This window comes from Agelaius phoeniceus, chromosome 16 (assembly GCF_051311805.1).
Source record: "Agelaius phoeniceus isolate bAgePho1 chromosome 16, bAgePho1.hap1, whole genome shotgun sequence".
In the NCBI taxonomy this organism is placed as follows: Eukaryota; Metazoa; Chordata; class Aves; order Passeriformes; family Icteridae; genus Agelaius; species Agelaius phoeniceus.
Window position 1 is genome coordinate 2,111,262 of NC_135280.1, and position 19,156 is coordinate 2,130,417.

Genomic DNA, 19,156 nt, shown 5'->3' on the forward strand with positions numbered 1-19,156 from the left:
TTATTACTCTGAGGAAAAGGAAATGAAAAAGACTCATTTTGTCTCACAAAGGAGCAGGCCTGGAACTAGAAATGCTCATTGCAGAGCCAGGTGCTGTTGGAAGGAGCAGCTCCAGGGAGGAGCAGATCAGTCCCACCTTTTCCCATTTTTTGGGGAGCCTGGGTGCTGGGCAGGCTTTGCTGCACTTCCCAGGAAAGGAATGGAATGTCTGGAAGCCCGAGGGAATGTGGTGCTGGGATAGAAGAGGGGCATGGAAAAATCTTGGGTTTCAGCTCCATGAAAATCTTGTACACCCAGAGAAACTCAGAGATCCTGAACGCAGTCCTGGCACTCAGGGCCACGCTGCTGGCATTTAAAATCTGCTGGTTTTAGGAAACACCATTTTGGGGTGCTGGGGGCAATTCCCAAAGGGAGATAAGTACCTCAAAAAACATAAAACTACTGATCCCACTGACTTTAAGTGTATTTTTTTTCCCTAATGCTCTTAGGGGATGTCTGGAAGAAAAATGCTTTGTTTTAATGAATAGAGCTGTGGTATCCCTGTATCACATATAGAAATATCCTGTATTCCTATATAGCAGTGCCCATAAAGTTCTGCTGGAGTCAGTGCAGTAAAAGCAGAGTGATCCATGTGAATCTGGGCAGATTCCAGCCTGGATAATTCCATCTTGGAACAGTGAACAAACCCTCTGCTTTGCTTAGCTTGAATTATTTTGGGTTGGGCACAATTGTTCTCCAGCTGCTCCAGAGCTGGGCTGGGATCCTGTGATCCCAGTGAAACTCACAGGGAGCTCCAGGAGGTTCATCTGCTGTTCCCTCAGGCATTTCTCTTTCCTCCATGGCTTTCCAGCAGGAGCACAGGCCCCAGCAGGAGGGACATTCCAGCCTTTCCCCGTTTTCTCTGACCACTTTGCTTTTCTGCCCGCAGCCAGACGAGCTGACCAACGCCCTGGAGATCAGCAACATCGTCTTCACCAGCATGTTTGCCCTGGAGATGCTCCTGAAGCTCCTGGCCTTTGGCATCTTTGGCTACATCAAGAACCCCTACAACATCTTCGATGGGATCATCGTGGTCATCAGGTGCTTCCCCCACTGTGGTTTTTCTCCTGAGGGCTGGGGATCAGGGATGGCAAGGGAAGTTCAGGTTGGGTGTTAGGAAAAGGTTTTTTACTGAAAGAGTGCTTGGGCACTGGAGCTGTCTGCGCAGGGAGGTGGTGGGGTCACCATCCCTGGGTGTGTTTAAAGAAGGATTGGATGTGGCTCTCAGTGCCAGGGTTTGGTTGGTGAGGAGGTGTTTTAGGGCTGGGTTGGACTTGATGGTCTTCAGAGTCTCCTCCAACCTGGTGATTCTGTGATTCCATGTGTTAATCCAGGGTTGGGGTGTGCTTTAATTGTCCTGGACTTTTGGATTCCTGTCCTTAGGAGGGCTGTCCAAAGTAAATCAACCTGGCAAATGGAGAGGAAAATCTATTTATGCCACACATCTGGCACTGGGGTGGATTTTCCACTCAAGTGCAGCGTGGCTGGTCCTGGGAAAGGGGTCCTGGGAGTGTCCATGCCCCAGCAGTGCCCTCCCTCTCCCAAATGACCCCAGCTGGGCTGGAATTGGGCAAGCAGGAGGGGAAGGGAGGCCCCTGCTCTTCTGTGCTCCCCAGGGGACACTGTCCCAGTCACACCCCAGTGCTGGGATCCTTTCTGATCACCCCTCAATCAGTAATTTGGGGCAAAGAATTCCAGGGACACAGAGACGTAAACCAGGAGAGTGCCCTTGGCACATCCCTTTGATCCAGACAAGGTTCAAGGTCCTGATCAAACCAACCCCCCCAAAAATCCCTCTGGATATTCTAAAGGGAGATAAAGACCTCAAAACTATTGATCCTGCTGACTTGAAGTGCTTTCTTGTTTCCCTAATTCTCTTAAGAGATGCTGGATTTTGTTTTAATGAATAGAGCTGTGCTGATACTCCTCTATCGTAGGGATGGATATTCCTGGGATAAAATTGTGATCCACATTATTATAGTGGTGCAGACACAGAGAACCTCAGGAAAAAAAGGGAATTAAGGAGGGAATTGACCCCCAAACCAGCTGTAAAGCAGATGAGCCGTGCCACCAGAGGCGCGACAGCACCTGGGGAGCGAAGCTGCTTCCAGGAGCAGGAAAGGAGCAGGAGAAGGGGAGATTCCTGGGGGGATCAGCTGCCAGGGAGCAGAGCTGCTGGTGCTAGCAGTGTCCCCGTGTCCCTGCAGTGTCTGGGAGATCATTGGGCAGTCGGATGGGGGCCTGTCCGTGCTCAGGACGTTCCGGCTGCTCCGCGTGCTGAAGCTGGTGCGCTTCATGCCCGCCCTGCGCCGCCAGCTCGTGGTGCTCATGAAGACCATGGACAACGTGGCCACCTTCTGCATGCTGCTCATGCTCTTCATCTTCATCTTCAGGTATTTCTTGGTATTTCAGGTGATTCAGCTCTTCCTCAAGGCGTTGTTCTGCTTCGGGGATGGGGGACACGCTGCCGGTGCGGGGGCGATGCCTTGGGAAGGCTGGGCTAGAACAGAGGCTAGAGGAATTAAAGAATAGAACAGAGGCTGGACATAGTTAAAGAATAAAGTAGGGACTTATTAAAAGGCCTCAGTGGATAGACCTTGGGCCTGGCCAGGGCTACACCCAAGATGAACCCAAAATAGTCACAAAAATGGACACACAGTCACAGGGTCTCTCACTTTTATAAGTTCTGCTCCATTTGCATATTGAAGTTCATTGTCCAATTACAGCTTTAGGTTATGCAGTCCCATCCCACTTGTTCCTCTCTCTTCAGCCCACGTTGTTTGTGCTCTTGAGGCTGAGATTTGGATCATTTGTCCTTGGTCCCCAGCAGGAGCAGGAATTGTTTTGTCTCCCTGCTCTCTGCAGAGAGTTCAGCATCCCCTAATATGAAGCTCAGACCCACACACTAAAGCAGCACAGAATGTGAAAAATAGAAAAGCCAAAACCTGAGGCATCAGGGGGAGTGCTCACAGTGGGATGTTTACCCCTTTCTGGCCCATTTTTCATGGAATGCATTATTCCAGAGGTGAATGAAGGATGCAAACGGGCAATCACTGCCCCTCAGAGGCTCCTGAGCTGTGTCACTGACTGGACCATCCCAGTGTTACATTTGGGATGGAAATCATGCAGATTCCAAGATTTCTGTCTGTTTGACCCTCTCTTGCCCCTCAGAATCCTTTGCTTGGAAACCAGGGAGCTGGCAGCATGGTTTGTCATTTTGAGAATCCTGGATTTTCCTTCAGTGCAGACAACTGGAATGAAATGTGAGGCAGGAGAACCAAATTGCAGAGTCAAAAAAAAAAAACCCTGGGAGTGGAAAAGTGTCCATAAAACCCCTGCAATCCTCCCTGCAACCACATTTCACCCAGCTGTTTCTTCCATCTGCCTCTTTCCCCACTGCAGCATCCTTGGCATGCATCTTTTTGGGTGCAAGTTCAGCCTGAAAACCGACACGGGAGACACAGTTCCAGACAGGAAGAATTTTGATTCCTTGCTTTGGGCCATTGTGACCGTGTTCCAGGTAAGCTCTGTGTCCTCAGGGATGTTTTAAGGGGGAACACGAGGAGTTTTTATTCCACAAAACTATTCCAGGAGGTGTCAAATTTGGAGTGAAGAGTTATTAGGGCAGAGATGGGTTTAAAAGCCCTGATGGAGAAGAAATCTACTCAAAGTCAGCACTGTCCATATCTTTTGTCAGTAAAATGAGAGCATCCATTCTTATTTTCCTTTCTGCTGCCCATCCTGCTCCTACTCTGCAGATCTTTGTCTCCTTCACTGCCTTTTGCAAACAGTTCTGTGTAAGTGGGGCTGACAAATCCCCTCCCAAATCAAAGCTGGAGGTGCTGGGGAAGCCTTGATATAAAAAGTTGTGTTTCCTCTGCAGCCTGGTTTGTGCCTGAAATGCCTGGCAGGTTCCACAGCAGAGGAATCATGGTTAAGGCTGTTTCAAGGATATTTTAAATATAAAAATTAGACTTTCGTGTTTCAAAGCTCAGGCTTTAGAATCTGAGCGCAACAAGTGTAAATGAAGTTTCTAAAAGCAGAGTAGCATCACTCAAGGTGGAAACCAGGCCAGAGCCTTCCCTGTGGATATAAATTCTCACAAAGGAACAAGGACAAATCAGCCCCAGCCTCAGAGCTTCCCATTTTTCCCTTCCCAACACATGAATTGCTGCATTTCTCCTCCCAATCCCTTGGGAAATGCAGCTGGCACGGAGCACAAAGGCTCAGTCCTGTGTCCCAGGAAGGTTATTGAGCAGCATGACTCAGTGCAGCACTCCTGTCCCCAAAGCCACCTTGGTTCAGGGGGTTTGAGGCCGTTTTCATTGCAAGAATTAATGTGGAACATGAGCCTGTCATCCATTTTTCTAAGATTTTTGAAGCTGGAGAGTGAAAATCCCCGAGGAAGATCCCTCAGAGCAAAGCTTTGCAGTGATGGGGATTTTTTTTCCCCGATGTTTTTACCTGAAGGAAACAACTTCCCTGAGGTTCTGGAGCCACCCAATGTCATTTATCTCATTAAATATCCTGTCCCTTACCCTTTCCTCCAGCTCCAGCTGCCTTCTAAAGAGCAGCCTGAAAGGAGACAAGATCTGAGACCTCAGGTCTGTTATCTTCTGATGGTTATCAAAGGAGGCAACACCTCCAGGAAATAATGGGATTAGGACGGTGCATCCTTCACCTGGGGATATCTCGGATCTAAAGTGTCCTCTGTGGGCAGGGCAGCTCCTGCAGGGAGGGCAGGCTTGGCCAGCAGAGGTGCAAAGATCTAAATAAAGGCAAATTTCTACAACGTGATCCGACATCACACGCAGAGAGCTGAACAAAGGCAATTCCTGCTGCCTCATCTCACGAGAGCTGCCAGTGGAAAGGTCAGGAGGAGAGGGGAAAATGGCAGAATTCCGGGCACAGAGGGGTGGAGGAGCTGAGGGTTCCCCTTTCCCTGCAGATCCTCACGCAGGAGGACTGGAACGTGGTGCTCTACAACGGGATGGCCTCCACCTCCTCCTGGGCCGCCCTCTACTTCGTGGCCCTGATGACCTTTGGCAATTATGTGCTCTTCAACCTCCTGGTGGCCATCCTGGTGGAAGGATTCCAGGCAGAGGTGAGACATCCAGGCTGAGGGAAGGGGAGAGAGCTGTGGGGATGATCCACGGCAGGGAAAACATCCACCCATGCAGGCAGCCCTGCATTTGAATTTAAGGGGCGCAGATGATCTGTGGTGGACACCTGAAGCTCTTCTGGATCAGTCTTTGGAGCCCTAAATTTAAATTTAATGGGTTCAGATGAGCTGTGCTGAGCACCTGAAGCTCTTCTGGATCAATCTTTGCAGCCATAAATTTAAATGTAAGGGGTGCAGATGAGCTGGGCTGGGCAAAGCTCTTCTGAACTAATCTTTGCAGCCCTAAATTTGAATTTAAGGGGTGCAGATGATCTGTGTTGGGCACCTGAAGCTCTTCTGGATCAACCTTTGCAGTTAAAGCCAAACTGGATGTGGAATGGGAATTGGGGGACCAGACCTCTGATCTCCTACACAGTCTGCTGTGTGATTTAGAAGAAATAATTTAGCATTAATTTTACTCACCAAATCTCCCATATACCCCATGGTCTGTGTTTCTGTGTGGTGGGACTCAGGCTTTCAACACATTCTAAAGTTTTACTAAAATCCCAACAGATTAAATCAGCTGGCTCCCCTTGATAAGGGCTGGTTGCCTTGTCCTGAAGGGAGCTCAGGGTTCCAAGCAGGACTTTCCCCCCATGGGGCTGTGCTGTCCATGGCTCTGTCCTGTGATTCCACATTGTTCCAGCCAGCTCCAGCCCTGAGGACCAGGCAGGATGAGCCCTGTCCTTTCCCTGGGACTCTGTCCCTTCTGGAATGTTTAAAGCCAGGGGCACAGCTGCTCAAAACCCCTTCCCAGGTTCCTGACATTGAATTCTCAGATCTTTAGGACGTTGCTTTGAGGTGGAAGGAAGTTTTCTCCTTTAGGGATCTTTGCAGGGAGCAGCTCCCGTTCCTCCCCTGCCCTCTGGGAGGTTGAACCTGGTGCTGATGTGAAGCCAGAGCTCTGTGAGTGCCTGATTGCTCCTCCAGACAAGCTGTGGTTTCCCTGCCCAGCCCTAATGGCTCCTTTCAGAGCTGTTACAGACCATGATTTAAATGTGTGCAAGCTCTGCTTTTCCCAGCCTGGATTATTCACCCCAAGGGCCAGCAACCACAGGCATGGCATTTGCAGGGCACATTTTGCTCTCCACTCCCATTTATTATCAATCCTGACATCAGGCCTGTGGGCTTGTCACTTGTCTCAGGGAGAGGCATTACACAAAACCCTTCTCAGCTGCCAGGGCTCCTCTCAAGCCTTGCACTGGGAAATTGTGGAATCCTGGAATGCTTTGGCTTGGAGGGGAATTTAAAGTTCTGGTTCCAACCCCCTGCCACAGCTAGGGAACCTTCCACCAAACCAAATTCTCCCGGAGCTGGGTTTGCTTTTGTCATCCCTGGCTCTGCTGCTATGCTGGGAATTCTTGGTTTGACCTCTTTGACTTTGCCTCTGACAGGGGCTGTTCTGAGCAGTCACAGGAGGCACTGAGGGGAATTTCTCCTCCATTTGCTCAGGTGTTTCTTTTATTTATCTGGAGATGGACTCCTGGGACAGCTGAGAGCTGCTCTTGACTCAGAACCATCAGCAGGGCTTCAGCAAGGGCACTAAAATTGTCCTGTGAAGCACAGCACACGCTCTCAGCCTGATCCCAGCTGCTGATCTGCCTCTGGAGCAAGTTTGCCAGGAGTTTTCCTAGAGGAGAACAGACTTAAATGGCCACAAACCCATTTTTAGTACATTTGTGTTTAGTACAAGTAGCCAGACTTCAAACAGGGCCATAATTGCATATTTGTGTTTACACCGTTCCCATGTCATTTTGAAATCCCCCCCCAGAGCTGCTCTGGGAGAGCAGGCAAACCTCCCAAAATTGTGCAGATCTTTCATCCACTCTGCACTGGTGTTTCTGCTGTGAAACAAAGATGAATCAGGGAGCTCGAGCCCTTCAGTCATCCTGGCTGCAGCTCTTGGCAATAAATCCCAGCAAAGTGAAGTTCATTGCCACTTCAGCACCGTGCCCCTGGAAACTGGGGGGGTTTGTCCAGGCACCAGGCAAGGAACTGTGCTCCTCTCTCTGGGATCAGCCCTTTCATCCAGCCCTTTGCTGTCAGTTTGCACAGATCTCTGCAGTGCTGAGGAATCCAGGCAGAGCCCTGCTGGAATCCCTCCCTGAGCAAGGAGAACGTGAGGATGGCTCCTCTGTCCCAGGCTGATCATTTCTGGTGGCAGATCTGCCCAAAACCAGCGGGACTGCCAGGAGGAAAGGCAGGGTGAGGGTGGCTGCTCCCTGTCCTGAGCTGCTGCAGGGCTGCCAGGCAAACTGGCCCCATGCCCTCTGCCTCAGGTTGCCAAGAGATTTCCCAAAACAATCCCAGCCAGCACAGAGAGAGCAAATCAGGCTTTCCAGATCTAAGTCAATTTGAAAGTGCTGTCAAACAGAGAATTAAAACCCTCTGACACCCTTTGACATCAAACCCTAAGTGCTTTCAGCAGGGATCACGGAGAGAGCAAACAAGGAGCCCCACCATGCCAGGTTTTTCAGTCATTCCTGCAATTTCAGCTGCTCTGGAATGTTTTCCCCTGGGATTTGCTGTTCCTGGAGCAGTGTAGGAAGCACAGAGACACGGCAGGGACATGGTGACAACCACAGCATGGTCCTTTCTGTCCAAATGAGTGAAAACAAAGGAGAGGGACTTGCCTGGGATCATTCCCGGGGTGGTCTCAGAGGGAATTTGGCATCAACCACCCACGGGGAGCAGAGGTAGCTCAGAGCTGCTGAGGAATCCTAATGAATTGGGTCTGTTAATTACCCTCCTCCTCTCTGCAGGGAGATGCCAACAGGTCAGACACAGATGAGGACAAGACATCTGCCAACTTCGAGGACGAGTTTGAGAAGCTGAAAGACCTCAGAGCAACAGGTGGGGCTTTGTGTCTGCATTTTCCTGGGAATCTGGGAGCTACAGCTCTGCTTCCACAATGCAAGAATCCAGTTAATTTAGCAATTAATCTGACTGCAAAGTCACCAGAGCAGCTCTGCAAAGTGTAGGGGAGGCTAAATGAGCACTGATATTTCCTTTAGACAGATGTTTTTCTAATTTAAACGTTCCCCAAGAATTTTTAGCTGTGTCTCCTCCCTCCTCCTGCACCATTAGCACAGAGTGCTTTGCTGACAGCAATGTTCTCACCCCACTTCTCGGCAGCTTTTCCAATCAATCAAGTTCTCATCTGTTCCTTTTGGTTTCCCACACAAAATGCATTTGGGTGAGGTTTGATGGATGGAAAATGTTGCTGCTCATTTGTGTTCCAGGAGGGTCTGGCAGTCAATTTGAGGGGAGGCCCACAGTGCTCTGGTGTACCAAAAACATGGAATTGGAGGTGACAGCCTTCACTTTGCAGCCAGAAGGGTGACAAAAAGGGATCACACATTTTAACAGTGAATGATGGCAAACAGGAGCCTCTTCAGTTCCTGCTTCCTTTGATTCCCAGCTTGGGCTCTGTGAGGATCCCTCCAAACGCTTCTAAACCAGGATTTTTCTCAGCCAAGGAGATGCTGGTTGTGGGGAGCAAGTGGAATTCAGCTGAGGAAGGGGCAGAGTCACTTGTTGGGGAAGCAGAGGTCCCTTCCAAGCCAAGCCATTCCATAATCCCACAATGCCTTTGGAGGACACTGAGTTCCCAAAGGCCCCTGAAGAGGTCGTGGCGTTCACCTGATGCATTTCAACGCCTTGGGGGGATCTCAGTGCCCACAGCTGCACCTGGCAGAGCTCCTGGAGGCCCCCAGGAGCAGTGTCCCCTCACGTGGTGTCCTCTGTTATTGTATTTGCAGGGTGCCCCGTGGCAGGAAGGAATGATGAATCTGACTCCATCTTCTCAGAAGGCTAATTTATTATTTTAAGATACTATATTATATTAAAGATATATTATAAATATAAAAATATTATATTAAACTGTACTAAAGAATACAGAAAGGATACTTACAGAAAGCTAAAAAGATAATGAAAACTCGTTACTCTTTCCAGGGTCCCAACACAGCCTGACCCTGACTGCCCAATAAGTCAAAACAATTCACATGAAACCAATGAAACAATCACCTGTGGGTAAACAATCTCCCACCACATTCCAAAGCAGCAAAACACAGGAGAAGCAAATCAGATAATTCTTGTTTTCATTTCTCTCCGAGGCTTCTCAGCTTCCCAGCAGCCAAACCCTAGGCAAAGGGAATTTTCCAGAGAACATGAGTGTGCCACTTTGTCCCCTTCCCTGCAGAGATGAAGATGTACTCGCTGGCTGTCACCCCCAACGGGCACCTGGAGGGCAGGGGGGCCATGCCCCCGCCCATCATCCTGCGCACGGCCGCCACGCCCATGCCCACCCCAAAGTGCTCCCCACACCTGGACTCCCTGCACGCCCTCGGCGACTCGAGGAGAGGCAGCAACGCCTCGCTGGACCCCACGGCCTACGACCAGAAGTCCTTGGTAAGTCCTTGGTTCCTAGTCCTGGGTCCTAGTCCTTGGTAGGTTCTTGTGGCCCACAGGTGACACAGGGTGCTGTGGGGTCTTGGTTTACAGGTGGTGGTGGGATGTTCTGGGGTGGAAGGGACCCACAAGGATCGAGGGAACAGCCCTGACAGGGGTTGATCCCGTAAGTTTGGTGTTGTCGGCACTGGCTGAGCTCAGCTTAGGGTCATGTGGGATACTGGGGACAGGCGTTGCTGGAAAATGAAAAGGAGGGTGGTGGAGGGGGGAAATGAGTAGAAAGGCAGGGGGAGAACAGAGCTGGGGTGTGCAGTGCTGGGGCAGGGCAGGGCAGCAGAACAGCCAGGGACAGAGAGTCCATGGAAAGGGGAAACAGGGATGTACCAGGATCCAGGGTTTTCCTGCCTCCCTGGAAGCCCTTGCCAAACTTTCTCACTGGAGAGCCATAACCTGAACGAGTCCAGCTACCCCTGACCCTCAGAGGAGGAGCAGGAATCTTTTCCAGCCACACCAGCCATCTGGGATGTCTTGGAGAAGCTGTCAGGTGTTCTGTGAGGATGAGACCTGCAGCCTCCCTGATGTTTTGGGGCTGTATCTTGAATTTACACCATGTCTGGGGAACGAAGCATTTTCCCTTGAGCTCTGGTGACAGTCCCACAGCCCTGTTGGAGGGGAAATCAGGGGAACAAGGGATGAGGGGGTTTGGAATGAGGAGATGGGATGAGATGATCCTCAAGGTCCCTTCCAAGCTAATTCCACGATTCCTTTGGAAGGCACTCTGGAGTCCCCACAGAGGTTGTGACATTCACCCGATGCCAGGATGCAGCTGAGCTGCTGCTCTGGCAGCCCTGCCTGCAGCAGGGGGGTGGGAGGGCAGCTCTGGGCACGCAGGGAGCAGAGGCAGCAGGCAGAGTGGATTTCTGCTGCTGTTTATCCGTCCCACTCCTCTGCTCCAGAGCTGCGAGATCATGTTCAAATCAAGGCAGCAGACCGTGAAGGCACCTCACGCCCAGGCACAGCCACCATCCCCCTTGCTAAGCTGCTTAGTCAACCTAATGCCTTTGAAAAGCAAACAGAGCTGACTGCTGTTTGCCTTGGGCTTTCATGGCATTGCAAGCTGCTGGACAGGGATGTTCATCCTTCCAATCCTTTCTCAGGGAGCACGGCAGTGCCACCAGCCAGAGGCAGGGGAAGCAGGCAGGGCTGCACTGAGGAGGAGGAGGAGGAGGAAGGCAGTTTGCCTTGGTTTGTGCTGGGGGGAAGCCATGGAAGGAAAAGGAGTTTTCCTCCTGGCTTTTCTGCACTGACCTTAAGCTCTCTCATCCTGGGAATTGCCTGTACCTGACCAAGAGTGCAGACAGGCACTGAAATTTGTGGAGGAGGAACATTCACTCCACTTCCTCAGATGGCAAATGGGAGGAAAGTAATGGAAATAGGGGCACAATTCCCACCAGGCACTTGGGTGACTCATGTTCCCTTTGGAAGGCAGGGAAGTTGCAAGCTGAAACTACCAGAACACGAGCAAAGTTCAGCAAAATGCCACTTATTGACGTCTTTGGGTTCATTTTTATGGGGAGTTGGTGCTGCCAGGGAGTCACCAGGACAGAGGGTTGGAAGCTGTGCTCCAGGTGCGGTCCAGGACCCCCTTCAGTGTGGCCCTGGCTGGGTGCTCCCATCTCAAGGCTGGAATCAGAGTGGTGCCCTGTTGGTTTTGCACCATGGCAGTGATATTTTAACAGAAGCTGCTAACAGTTTCTTTTGTGTTTGACAAAAACCTTATCAGTAATTATCTTTGAGAATTAACAATCTGTTAAATACTGAGAAAGCTGTCACTCCTTTATGAACACGCATGTAAAAAACGAATAGATGTTGGGAACTTCCCTCTTTTGCTTTGGAAGCAGGTAAACCCACCACATTAATCAGTACATTAACCAAGAAACCTCAAATCAACAACCTAAACCACTACACGGGAAGGGGAGGCCGTGACTTTCACCAATCTGGGCAAAACTCCCCAATCCTTTGCGGGCAAACAACCCCTCCCTCCCTCCCTGTAGGAATCTATCAAGTCAGAGGGTTTTGGGAGAGCTGCAAAAGGCAGGCCTCAGAGACAGCAGAACTGTGGTTAGAGCCAAGCAGCAGCCATGAGATTGGTCAGCAGAAAAATTCTGTCAGAAGTAGAAAAGCAAGGACAAATAGAACAATGGTCTGTGCATTAATGCTTGTCTGGAATAACTCCCTAAGCTCCAGAAAAGTTCATCTAGCGAGATATTGGGAAGTTCTAAGCTTAATAATGGAGCTCTGTGCATTGTGTTTCAAGGCTTACAAGCAGGTATTTGAAATAAGCAAGCATTTTTTTACCCAAAGGTACATGTGCTTATAGTGGTTGGATGGAACTGCTGTCAATGTGCTTTTGCTTTGTGTGATTGGTCAAAAAACTTTTAAAGTGAGTTGTAACATTAAGTTCTTGGTCTGCTGCCTGGGATGTGAGCTGCTGGCATCTTCTCATTGTCATAATCATGTAATGAGGCTGATGCTGGAAAATAAAACAGCTCAAGGTGTTAGCATTCAAAAACACATAATCACATAAGTGGTTGTATGCGGTGCTTTTTATTAAGAGCTCTGGGTGTCAGGAGTATTCAACTCAAATCTGACTCCAACCATACATTCGAGATGATGGTGTTTTTATACTCTATTGTTATATAACTTTCATGTTAATTATTAAACTTATATTGTTCTATTGTATACATAGATTTCAGTCAAGCATGGCTTCTCATGGTTCCCCCTTAAATTTCTAACGTAGTTTCTCGTGATTCTTCTTATGATTATACAACAATTTATATTTAGTTACTAAACAATCATCACATCTAACAATTATATCATTTATCATACTGCTTACACAGGTGCAGTGATCTGAGAAAACACAAAGCCTAACATTTTCAAAGTCTATCTTTAACATTTTCCAGGGCTCCACTATCAAAGGCACATTCCTAGCAGTCCCATCCCGCTGGTGATTTGTGCATAGCCATAAATGGTGCCCTTTCCAAGGCCTGCCTTTCACACCTTTCCCAAAACCCTCCGATTTCACGGATTCCCACACCTCCCTTCTCTCCCAGTCCAGCCTCCGCAGCTCCCCCTGCGCCAACTGGGCCACCGGCAGCACCTGGGGCAGCCGCCGCTCCAGCTGGAACAGCCTGGGCCGGGCGCCGAGCCTCAAGAAGAAGAGCCAGTCTGGAGAGCGGGAATCGCTGCTCTCCGGAGAGGGCAAGGGCAGCACGGACGACGACTCGGACGACGCCAAGTCCAGCTCGCCCAGCCGGCCCTCGCCGCCATGCCGGGCAGAGTCCCTGGATCGCCGCGGCTCCCAGGAGCTGCTGCCCGAGCTGCTGAGGGTGCCCTCCGTGCGCCAGCTCGGGCCCGGCCCCGCCGCCCTGCTGCCCGCAGAGTTCCGCGGCTGCAACGGCAAGATGGGCCTCGGTGGCGCCGAGCTCTTCCTCAGGGTGGACGGGCACAAGGAGGACGCGCTGGACTACGAGGATGACGTGGAGGATGTGAGTGCTGAGGGGTCTCAGGTAGCAGGTTGTTAATTGTTGCCCCCAGGATGTGCGGGATGTCCCTGTTTCGGCCCACGCGGCTGAAGAACGAGTCAGAGCTCTTCACTTTTCGGTCTTGAAGTTGTTTATTAATTCTTATCTATAAAATTTTCTCTCTGCCCAGCTGAGGTCTGCTCAGCAGGGCAGCCACAGGCACTCTGACCACCCCCAAGGTGGTGTTGTCCTTTTATACTACAAACTACATATAACATATTTACACTTAATTCCCAATACCTATCACCCATGTTAGACAGTGCACTTCTACTCTAAACCAATCCCAAAGTGCCAACATCACTGCAGAAAATGGAGAACAACAAGAAGAAGAAAGGCTGGACATGCCCAAGTTCTTCCATCTTGTCCCCACAACCCCCATACCAAAAATCCTAAAATCTACATTTTCACCCTGTGATAATTTTATTATTATACTATTCAAACTTCTGTGACTTTCAGGTCCTCATACAAAGCTGGTAACTTGCTCCAGGGGTCATAAGCAAACCCGCAGGTGTTCTGGGCTGTGCCAGGGTCTCCGAGCCCTCCGGCAGGGTCCTGGCAATTCTGGGCACCCAGAGGGATGCACTGAGTTCCCACAGAGGGAGATGGGGGCTCACGGGATTTCCATTCCTAAAAGGATGGATGGATCCAGTAGCATTTCTGCAGACCTCTTCTGTCAGGCTCAAAGGGCAGCAGGACTGTTTGTTCTTCAGCTTTAAGCTGTTGCACTCAAATTGCACTCACCCCACATCCTTTACATTGCATGGCTATAAAGCCGTAGTTTGTTTTTAAACTATGGAAATCTGACATGGAAATGTGTTATCCTGAGCTGAGGGATGGGCCTTTGCTTCCTGAGAGATCCCTTTTTTAAGAGATCTTTTTAGGCCTGTGTTGTATTTGCAGGGAAATGCCCTGATGAAGGCAGGAATGATGAATCTCACTCCATGTTCTCAGAAGGCTGATTTATTACTTTATGATACTATATTATATTAAAGAATACTATACTATGCTAAAGAATACAGAAAGGATACTTACTAAATGCTAAAAAGATAATAATGAAAACTTGTGACTCTTTCCAAAGTCTTGACACAGCTTGGCCCTGATTGGCCAAAGAGTCAAAACATCTCACACCAGAATCCAATGAAACAACCACCTGTGGGTAAACAATCTCCAAACACATTCCAAAGCAGCAAAACACAGGAGAAGCAAATGAGATAAGAATTGTTTTCCTTTTCTCTGAGGCTTCTCAGCTTCCCAGGAGAAAAATCCTGGGTGAAGGAATTTTTTCAGAGAATGTGAATGCCACAGGCCTGTGACAATCCCATGAGATAAAACTTCCTTTTTTTCCCAAAAATGCCTCATTTTTTGGGCCAATTGGGATTATCCCTCTCCAAAATGAGCTGCTGACACAACAGGCTTTACTCACAGGAGCTGTTTGGTGTCATGAAAGCTTGGAAGCCTAAAAAGAGATGTTTTCCACTTCACTTTTTGGTTGTTTGAGGCCTTTTTGGGTTTGGCACAGGTCTGTATCTCCAAAATGACGCCTTCCCAGAAGTCTTGCTTTATCCTGTCCATCTCTTCCCTTTTTCCATCCCTTTCCTCCTTATTTTCCTGGACAAATGTGGTAATGGCCACCACAGCTCTGTCCCAAAAGCTGTGACCGCCTACAGACACAATAAAAAGCCATTTACTGAAAGTTGAAGAGGCAGGAAAATAAAAGAGGAAGAAAAGGTGTTCCTTCTTTTTTACCCAGAGTTATTGCTACCGGATCCGCAAAGCCCTGGAGCCCTACAAACCCCAGTGGTGCAAGACTCATGAGAACTGGTCCCTCTACTTGTTCTCCCCACAGAACAGGTAAGAAATTCCAGTGAAATTCCAGCTCAGCAGGGGTTTGAGGTAATGGAATTTTGCCTTCCTAGCCAATCTCCCCTTGGGACAAATCCTTCAGAGTTTTAGAAATCCAGTTCCTGATTTTGAGGTAGAGTTTCCAGTTCAGTGTGGTTCACCCTGTTGCTGTCAGTGGTTTAGCCAGCATTAGTAATAATTAATAATTAATGATAATCATGGCCAAAGCCTGGGGAGATGCTGCCTCACCACTTGGGCCGGTGCTGGTTTTTGGGGAGGAGCCTATTCCTGACCCAAACTTCTGAAGGATTTGATTTTCCCACCTCTCTCCAGGTTCCGAGTGACGTGCCAGAAGGTCATTGCCCACAAAATGTTTGACCACGTGGTGCTGGTCTTCATCTTCCTCAACTGCATCACCATAGCTCTGGAGAGACCAGACATCGACCCCCTGAGCACGGTGAGAGGCATTTCCTTCCTCCATCCCCCATCCAGATCTTCATCTCCTCAGGACCAGACCCTGCAAGATAAATGTTGGGTTTCTGACTCGTGTCTCTTTGTTGGTCTGTGTTTTCCAGGAGAGGATATTCCTCAGTGTCTCTAATTACATCTTTACTGCCATCTTCGTGGTTGAAATGATGGTTAAGGTAATTAGAGCTTCATCCCATGGCCCAGAGAAAATTCTGGCAAAGACCAGACCATGCCAGAGTCATGATCTGGGTGAAGATTTCAACGTCTCCCTTCTCCTGGCTGCAGGTGGTGGCTCTTGGCTTTTTCTCTGGGGAGAACACGTACCTGCAGAGCAGCTGGAACGTCCTGGATGGAGTGCTGGTCTTTGTGTCCATCATTGACATCATTGTGTCCATGGCATCAGCAGGAGGAGCCAAAATCCTGGGAGTCCTTCGTGTGCTGAGGCTTCTGCGGACCCTGAGACCTCTCCGGTATGGGTGATAAATCAGAGAGTTTGGGAAATGCACAAGGTCTTGCTGAATACCTTAAAAAACTGAAATACAACACGGGTAGAAACATCTTTGGGGATCTCTAAACTCGGTGAGAAATTGTTTGAAAACAGTGAAATGAGTTCAGATTCATCTTCTCCAGCTCGGACACGAATGGCTGGAGTTTGGAGTGAGAGGTGTGGTCAGAATCCAGAGTGAGGGCAGTCAGAGCCTCCTCCACACTGCAGTTTTATCATCCCTTCCCAAATCACTCTTTCCAAATCCTTCTTCAACTGCACAACCTCACAGGCATTCCCCAGCAAAGAGGGATTTGCAGTTGAACAGGTGCTGATGAGGATTTGATAAGCTCCAGCATCTTTCTGAGGATTTGATAAGCTCCAGCATCCTTCCCTGCTCTCCCGACCCTGCCAAGCATCCCTGCAAAGCAGCTCCTCCCTCAGCCAGGCACAGGAGGGAAGAGCTTCCAGTGTTAGAGAACAGGAGTAAAGATAATCTGTATTTTGGTTATGATTACACAATAAAGAGGGATAATGCTTGAGGGGGATTTGGATCAGCTCCTGTTCTGGTTTTGTCCTGCTTGGCAATAAACAGGAGCCTTTTTTTACTGAAATTGCAGGGGAATAAGACAGTCACCTCCAAAAACCTGGAAACTTTCTGGGACAAAGCCGTGCTGGTGAGAGCGATAGGAAGAGGGAATCTTTTAAACCACAAGAACAACAGCTCTTTGGGCTCTGTGTCACCTTAGTGACCAGGAAATCAGTGCTTCTGGCTCCTTGCTGTTCTGCTGGTGGCACCAGGGTCCCCTGGCAGTGCTGGCTCCCCAGGACACCCTGGACAATTCACCATGTGTGACCCACAGAAGTGGGAACAGAATTCAGGGCACGGGCAGTTCATGAGGAAAGGGGAGGGGGAAAGGGGGAATTGGTCTTTGAGAATAACTAGGGCAGATCCTATGAATAGAAAGGAATTCATCACCTCTCACCACGGCCTCACTGAGCACAGGATGGCTCCAGGGACCATTCCTAACACTTTGGAGGTGCAGTTCAGTCTCCACATGATGTCTCTCAAACAAGACCCTGTGGAAAAGCAGCACAAAATGCTTTTCTCTGGGCTTGGCAGGCACAAGGCATCACTATCCATGTGAGCTGCAGCTCCCTGCAAGGACTCACCCTCTACAAGCCAATCCTAAAAACAACTTTGATGTTTTTCAGGCAAAACTCCCACCTGGCCCTTCCTAGGAAAGCTTGGCTTGGGCTGGTTCCACTGCCACATCCCCAGGGCAGGGCAGGGCATGCCCCAGGCTCTCCTCCAGGAAAGCAACACCCCAAACCTGCCTCAGAGCACACCAGAAATCTGCTTCCCAACGGGACTGACCCTTTGGCTGTGGAGCTGCTGATCACAGGCTCCTGTTAGCTAAGAGCCAGCTCAGGAACTAATTAAGAAACAAATTGGAATTACTCTGTTTGGAAAGTTGTCATGGCCACTGCTGCAGGAGGAGCACCAGACGTGCTCTCCAGGCCCACTGGGAAGAGGCTCACGTGTTGGGAGAGAAAGGAGGGTCCTGCCTGTGTCCCTGGGCTGGGATCAGAGCCCTTGGAGGGATCAGGCTCCTGGAGTGAGGTACAAACCACCCTCAGTGGGAGCTCTGTGATGCCCTGCCCAAAGGGAGTCTCCCCTCCTCACTCTGCCCAGCTGTCACTGTTTGAATTCCATCCGATGGGATTGGATTGGGAATGTTCTGGTTGTCTGAAGAATTCCCTGCCTGCAGGTAGAGGAGGGCTGGGCCAGCCCCAGAGAGCAGAGGAGAAGCAGCTGGGTGATAACAGGACATACATAAAAATTGAAAGTTTAATTGTCTTGTCTTTTTTTTTCCAGAGTCATCAGCAGAGCCCCAGGTCTGAAGCTGGTGGTGGAAACCTTGATCTCCTCCTTGAGGCCTATTGGGAATATTGTTCTCATCTGCTGTGCTTTCTTCATTATCTTTGGGATTTTAGGGGTCCAGGTAAAGCATTTCCCTCCCCTGTAAGTGACTGCTGCTTTTCTCACAAGCTGGGGTGGAGGTGGAAATAATGAGCTGAAATGCTTCCGAAGGAAGATTTCAGTTTGGGAAGAAGAACCAGGCTTTAGGAGAAATGATCCAGGGTGGGGTTGGCAGCTGCTCCCAGCAAGGATCTCAGGGAAACAGACTTTTCAAAGCTGCTTATTTTTTGTTCTTTTTTGTTTGGTTTTTTTTTTTTAATTTGTGTTCTCAAATGCAGCTTTTTAAAGGCAAGTTCTACTACTGTGATGGCCCTGATGTCAAAAACATCACCACGAAGGCTGACTGCACCAACGCTCACTACAAATGGGTCCGGAGGAAGTACAACTTCGACAACTTGGGGCAGGTAAAGTCCTCCCTGCAGGGCTTTTCTGTGCCAGCTCTTCATGGATGGACACTTGAAATGTGTGGCTTCAGGAGGGTGGAGTCTCCATCATAGGAAGTTTCCAAAACCAATCTTGCAATCATCTATCAGTGGGTTCATGTTTGCACTCGGTGATCTTTGAGGGCTTTTCCATCCTTGGTCATTCTATGAATTTATCTGGAAATCTCTGTCTTTCATCCTAAATGTGTTAAATATGGATCAGATCAATTCTTGATCTCTTGCTATAGTCATACAATTCCTTGGCTTTAGGAGTGTTGTCCCAAAGCCACTACTTTGGGATGCAATCCCTCTTATTCTCTAGATTTCTTGCTCTTCTCTTTGCAAATGAAGAAAATGAAGTGCTTCACATGGCTGAAAAGCAGGCCAGGCCATAGGAGGAGTTGGGAGCTCCTTCTCTGGGGACTGAAAGGCAAGACCAACCCCTTCTGTCCATTTTGCAGGCCCTGATGTCCCTGTTTGTCCTCTCCTCCAAGGACGGCTGGGTCAACATCATGTACGACGGGCTGGATGCCGTGGGCATTGACCAACAGGTACCTGTCCTGCAGAGCCCACCTGTGCTCCTCTCTCCAGCCTCAGGCCTGGGCACTCCAGGGTTTTTGAAATGCCAGGAAGCAGCAGAGCTGTAGAACCTCCTTGAGGTTCCTTTTGCTCATTGAGCTGCCAGTTTTCCAGTTTTTGGAGTTGCTTTTCCATGGCTGCTTCCCATGTAGGACAAGCTCTGGCCTGTCCTGCATCAGGGGT

At 49.4% G+C, this 19,156-nt stretch overlaps 1 protein-coding gene across 2 annotated transcripts in view; it reads left to right on the forward strand.

The window, feature by feature from the left end:
- Positions 1-19,156, forward strand: part of CACNA1H (calcium voltage-gated channel subunit alpha1 H) — a 153,552-nt gene that overhangs the window by 101,948 nt on the left and 32,448 nt on the right. For both annotated transcript variants that reach the window (XM_077186794.1, XM_077186795.1), the window contains exons 11-24: positions 929-1,080; positions 2,247-2,432; positions 3,442-3,559; positions 4,988-5,143; positions 7,963-8,053; positions 9,402-9,610; positions 12,724-13,158; positions 14,945-15,045; positions 15,370-15,493; positions 15,612-15,680; positions 15,790-15,974; positions 17,868-17,994; positions 18,251-18,376; positions 18,856-18,945. In XM_077186794.1, coding sequence (XP_077042909.1) covers positions 929-1,080; positions 2,247-2,432; positions 3,442-3,559; positions 4,988-5,143; positions 7,963-8,053; positions 9,402-9,610; positions 12,724-13,158; positions 14,945-15,045; positions 15,370-15,493; positions 15,612-15,680; positions 15,790-15,974; positions 17,868-17,994; positions 18,251-18,376; positions 18,856-18,945 — 2,169 coding nt within the window. The remainder of the gene's footprint in view (positions 1-928; positions 1,081-2,246; positions 2,433-3,441; positions 3,560-4,987; positions 5,144-7,962; positions 8,054-9,401; positions 9,611-12,723; positions 13,159-14,944; positions 15,046-15,369; positions 15,494-15,611; positions 15,681-15,789; positions 15,975-17,867; positions 17,995-18,250; positions 18,377-18,855; positions 18,946-19,156) is intronic.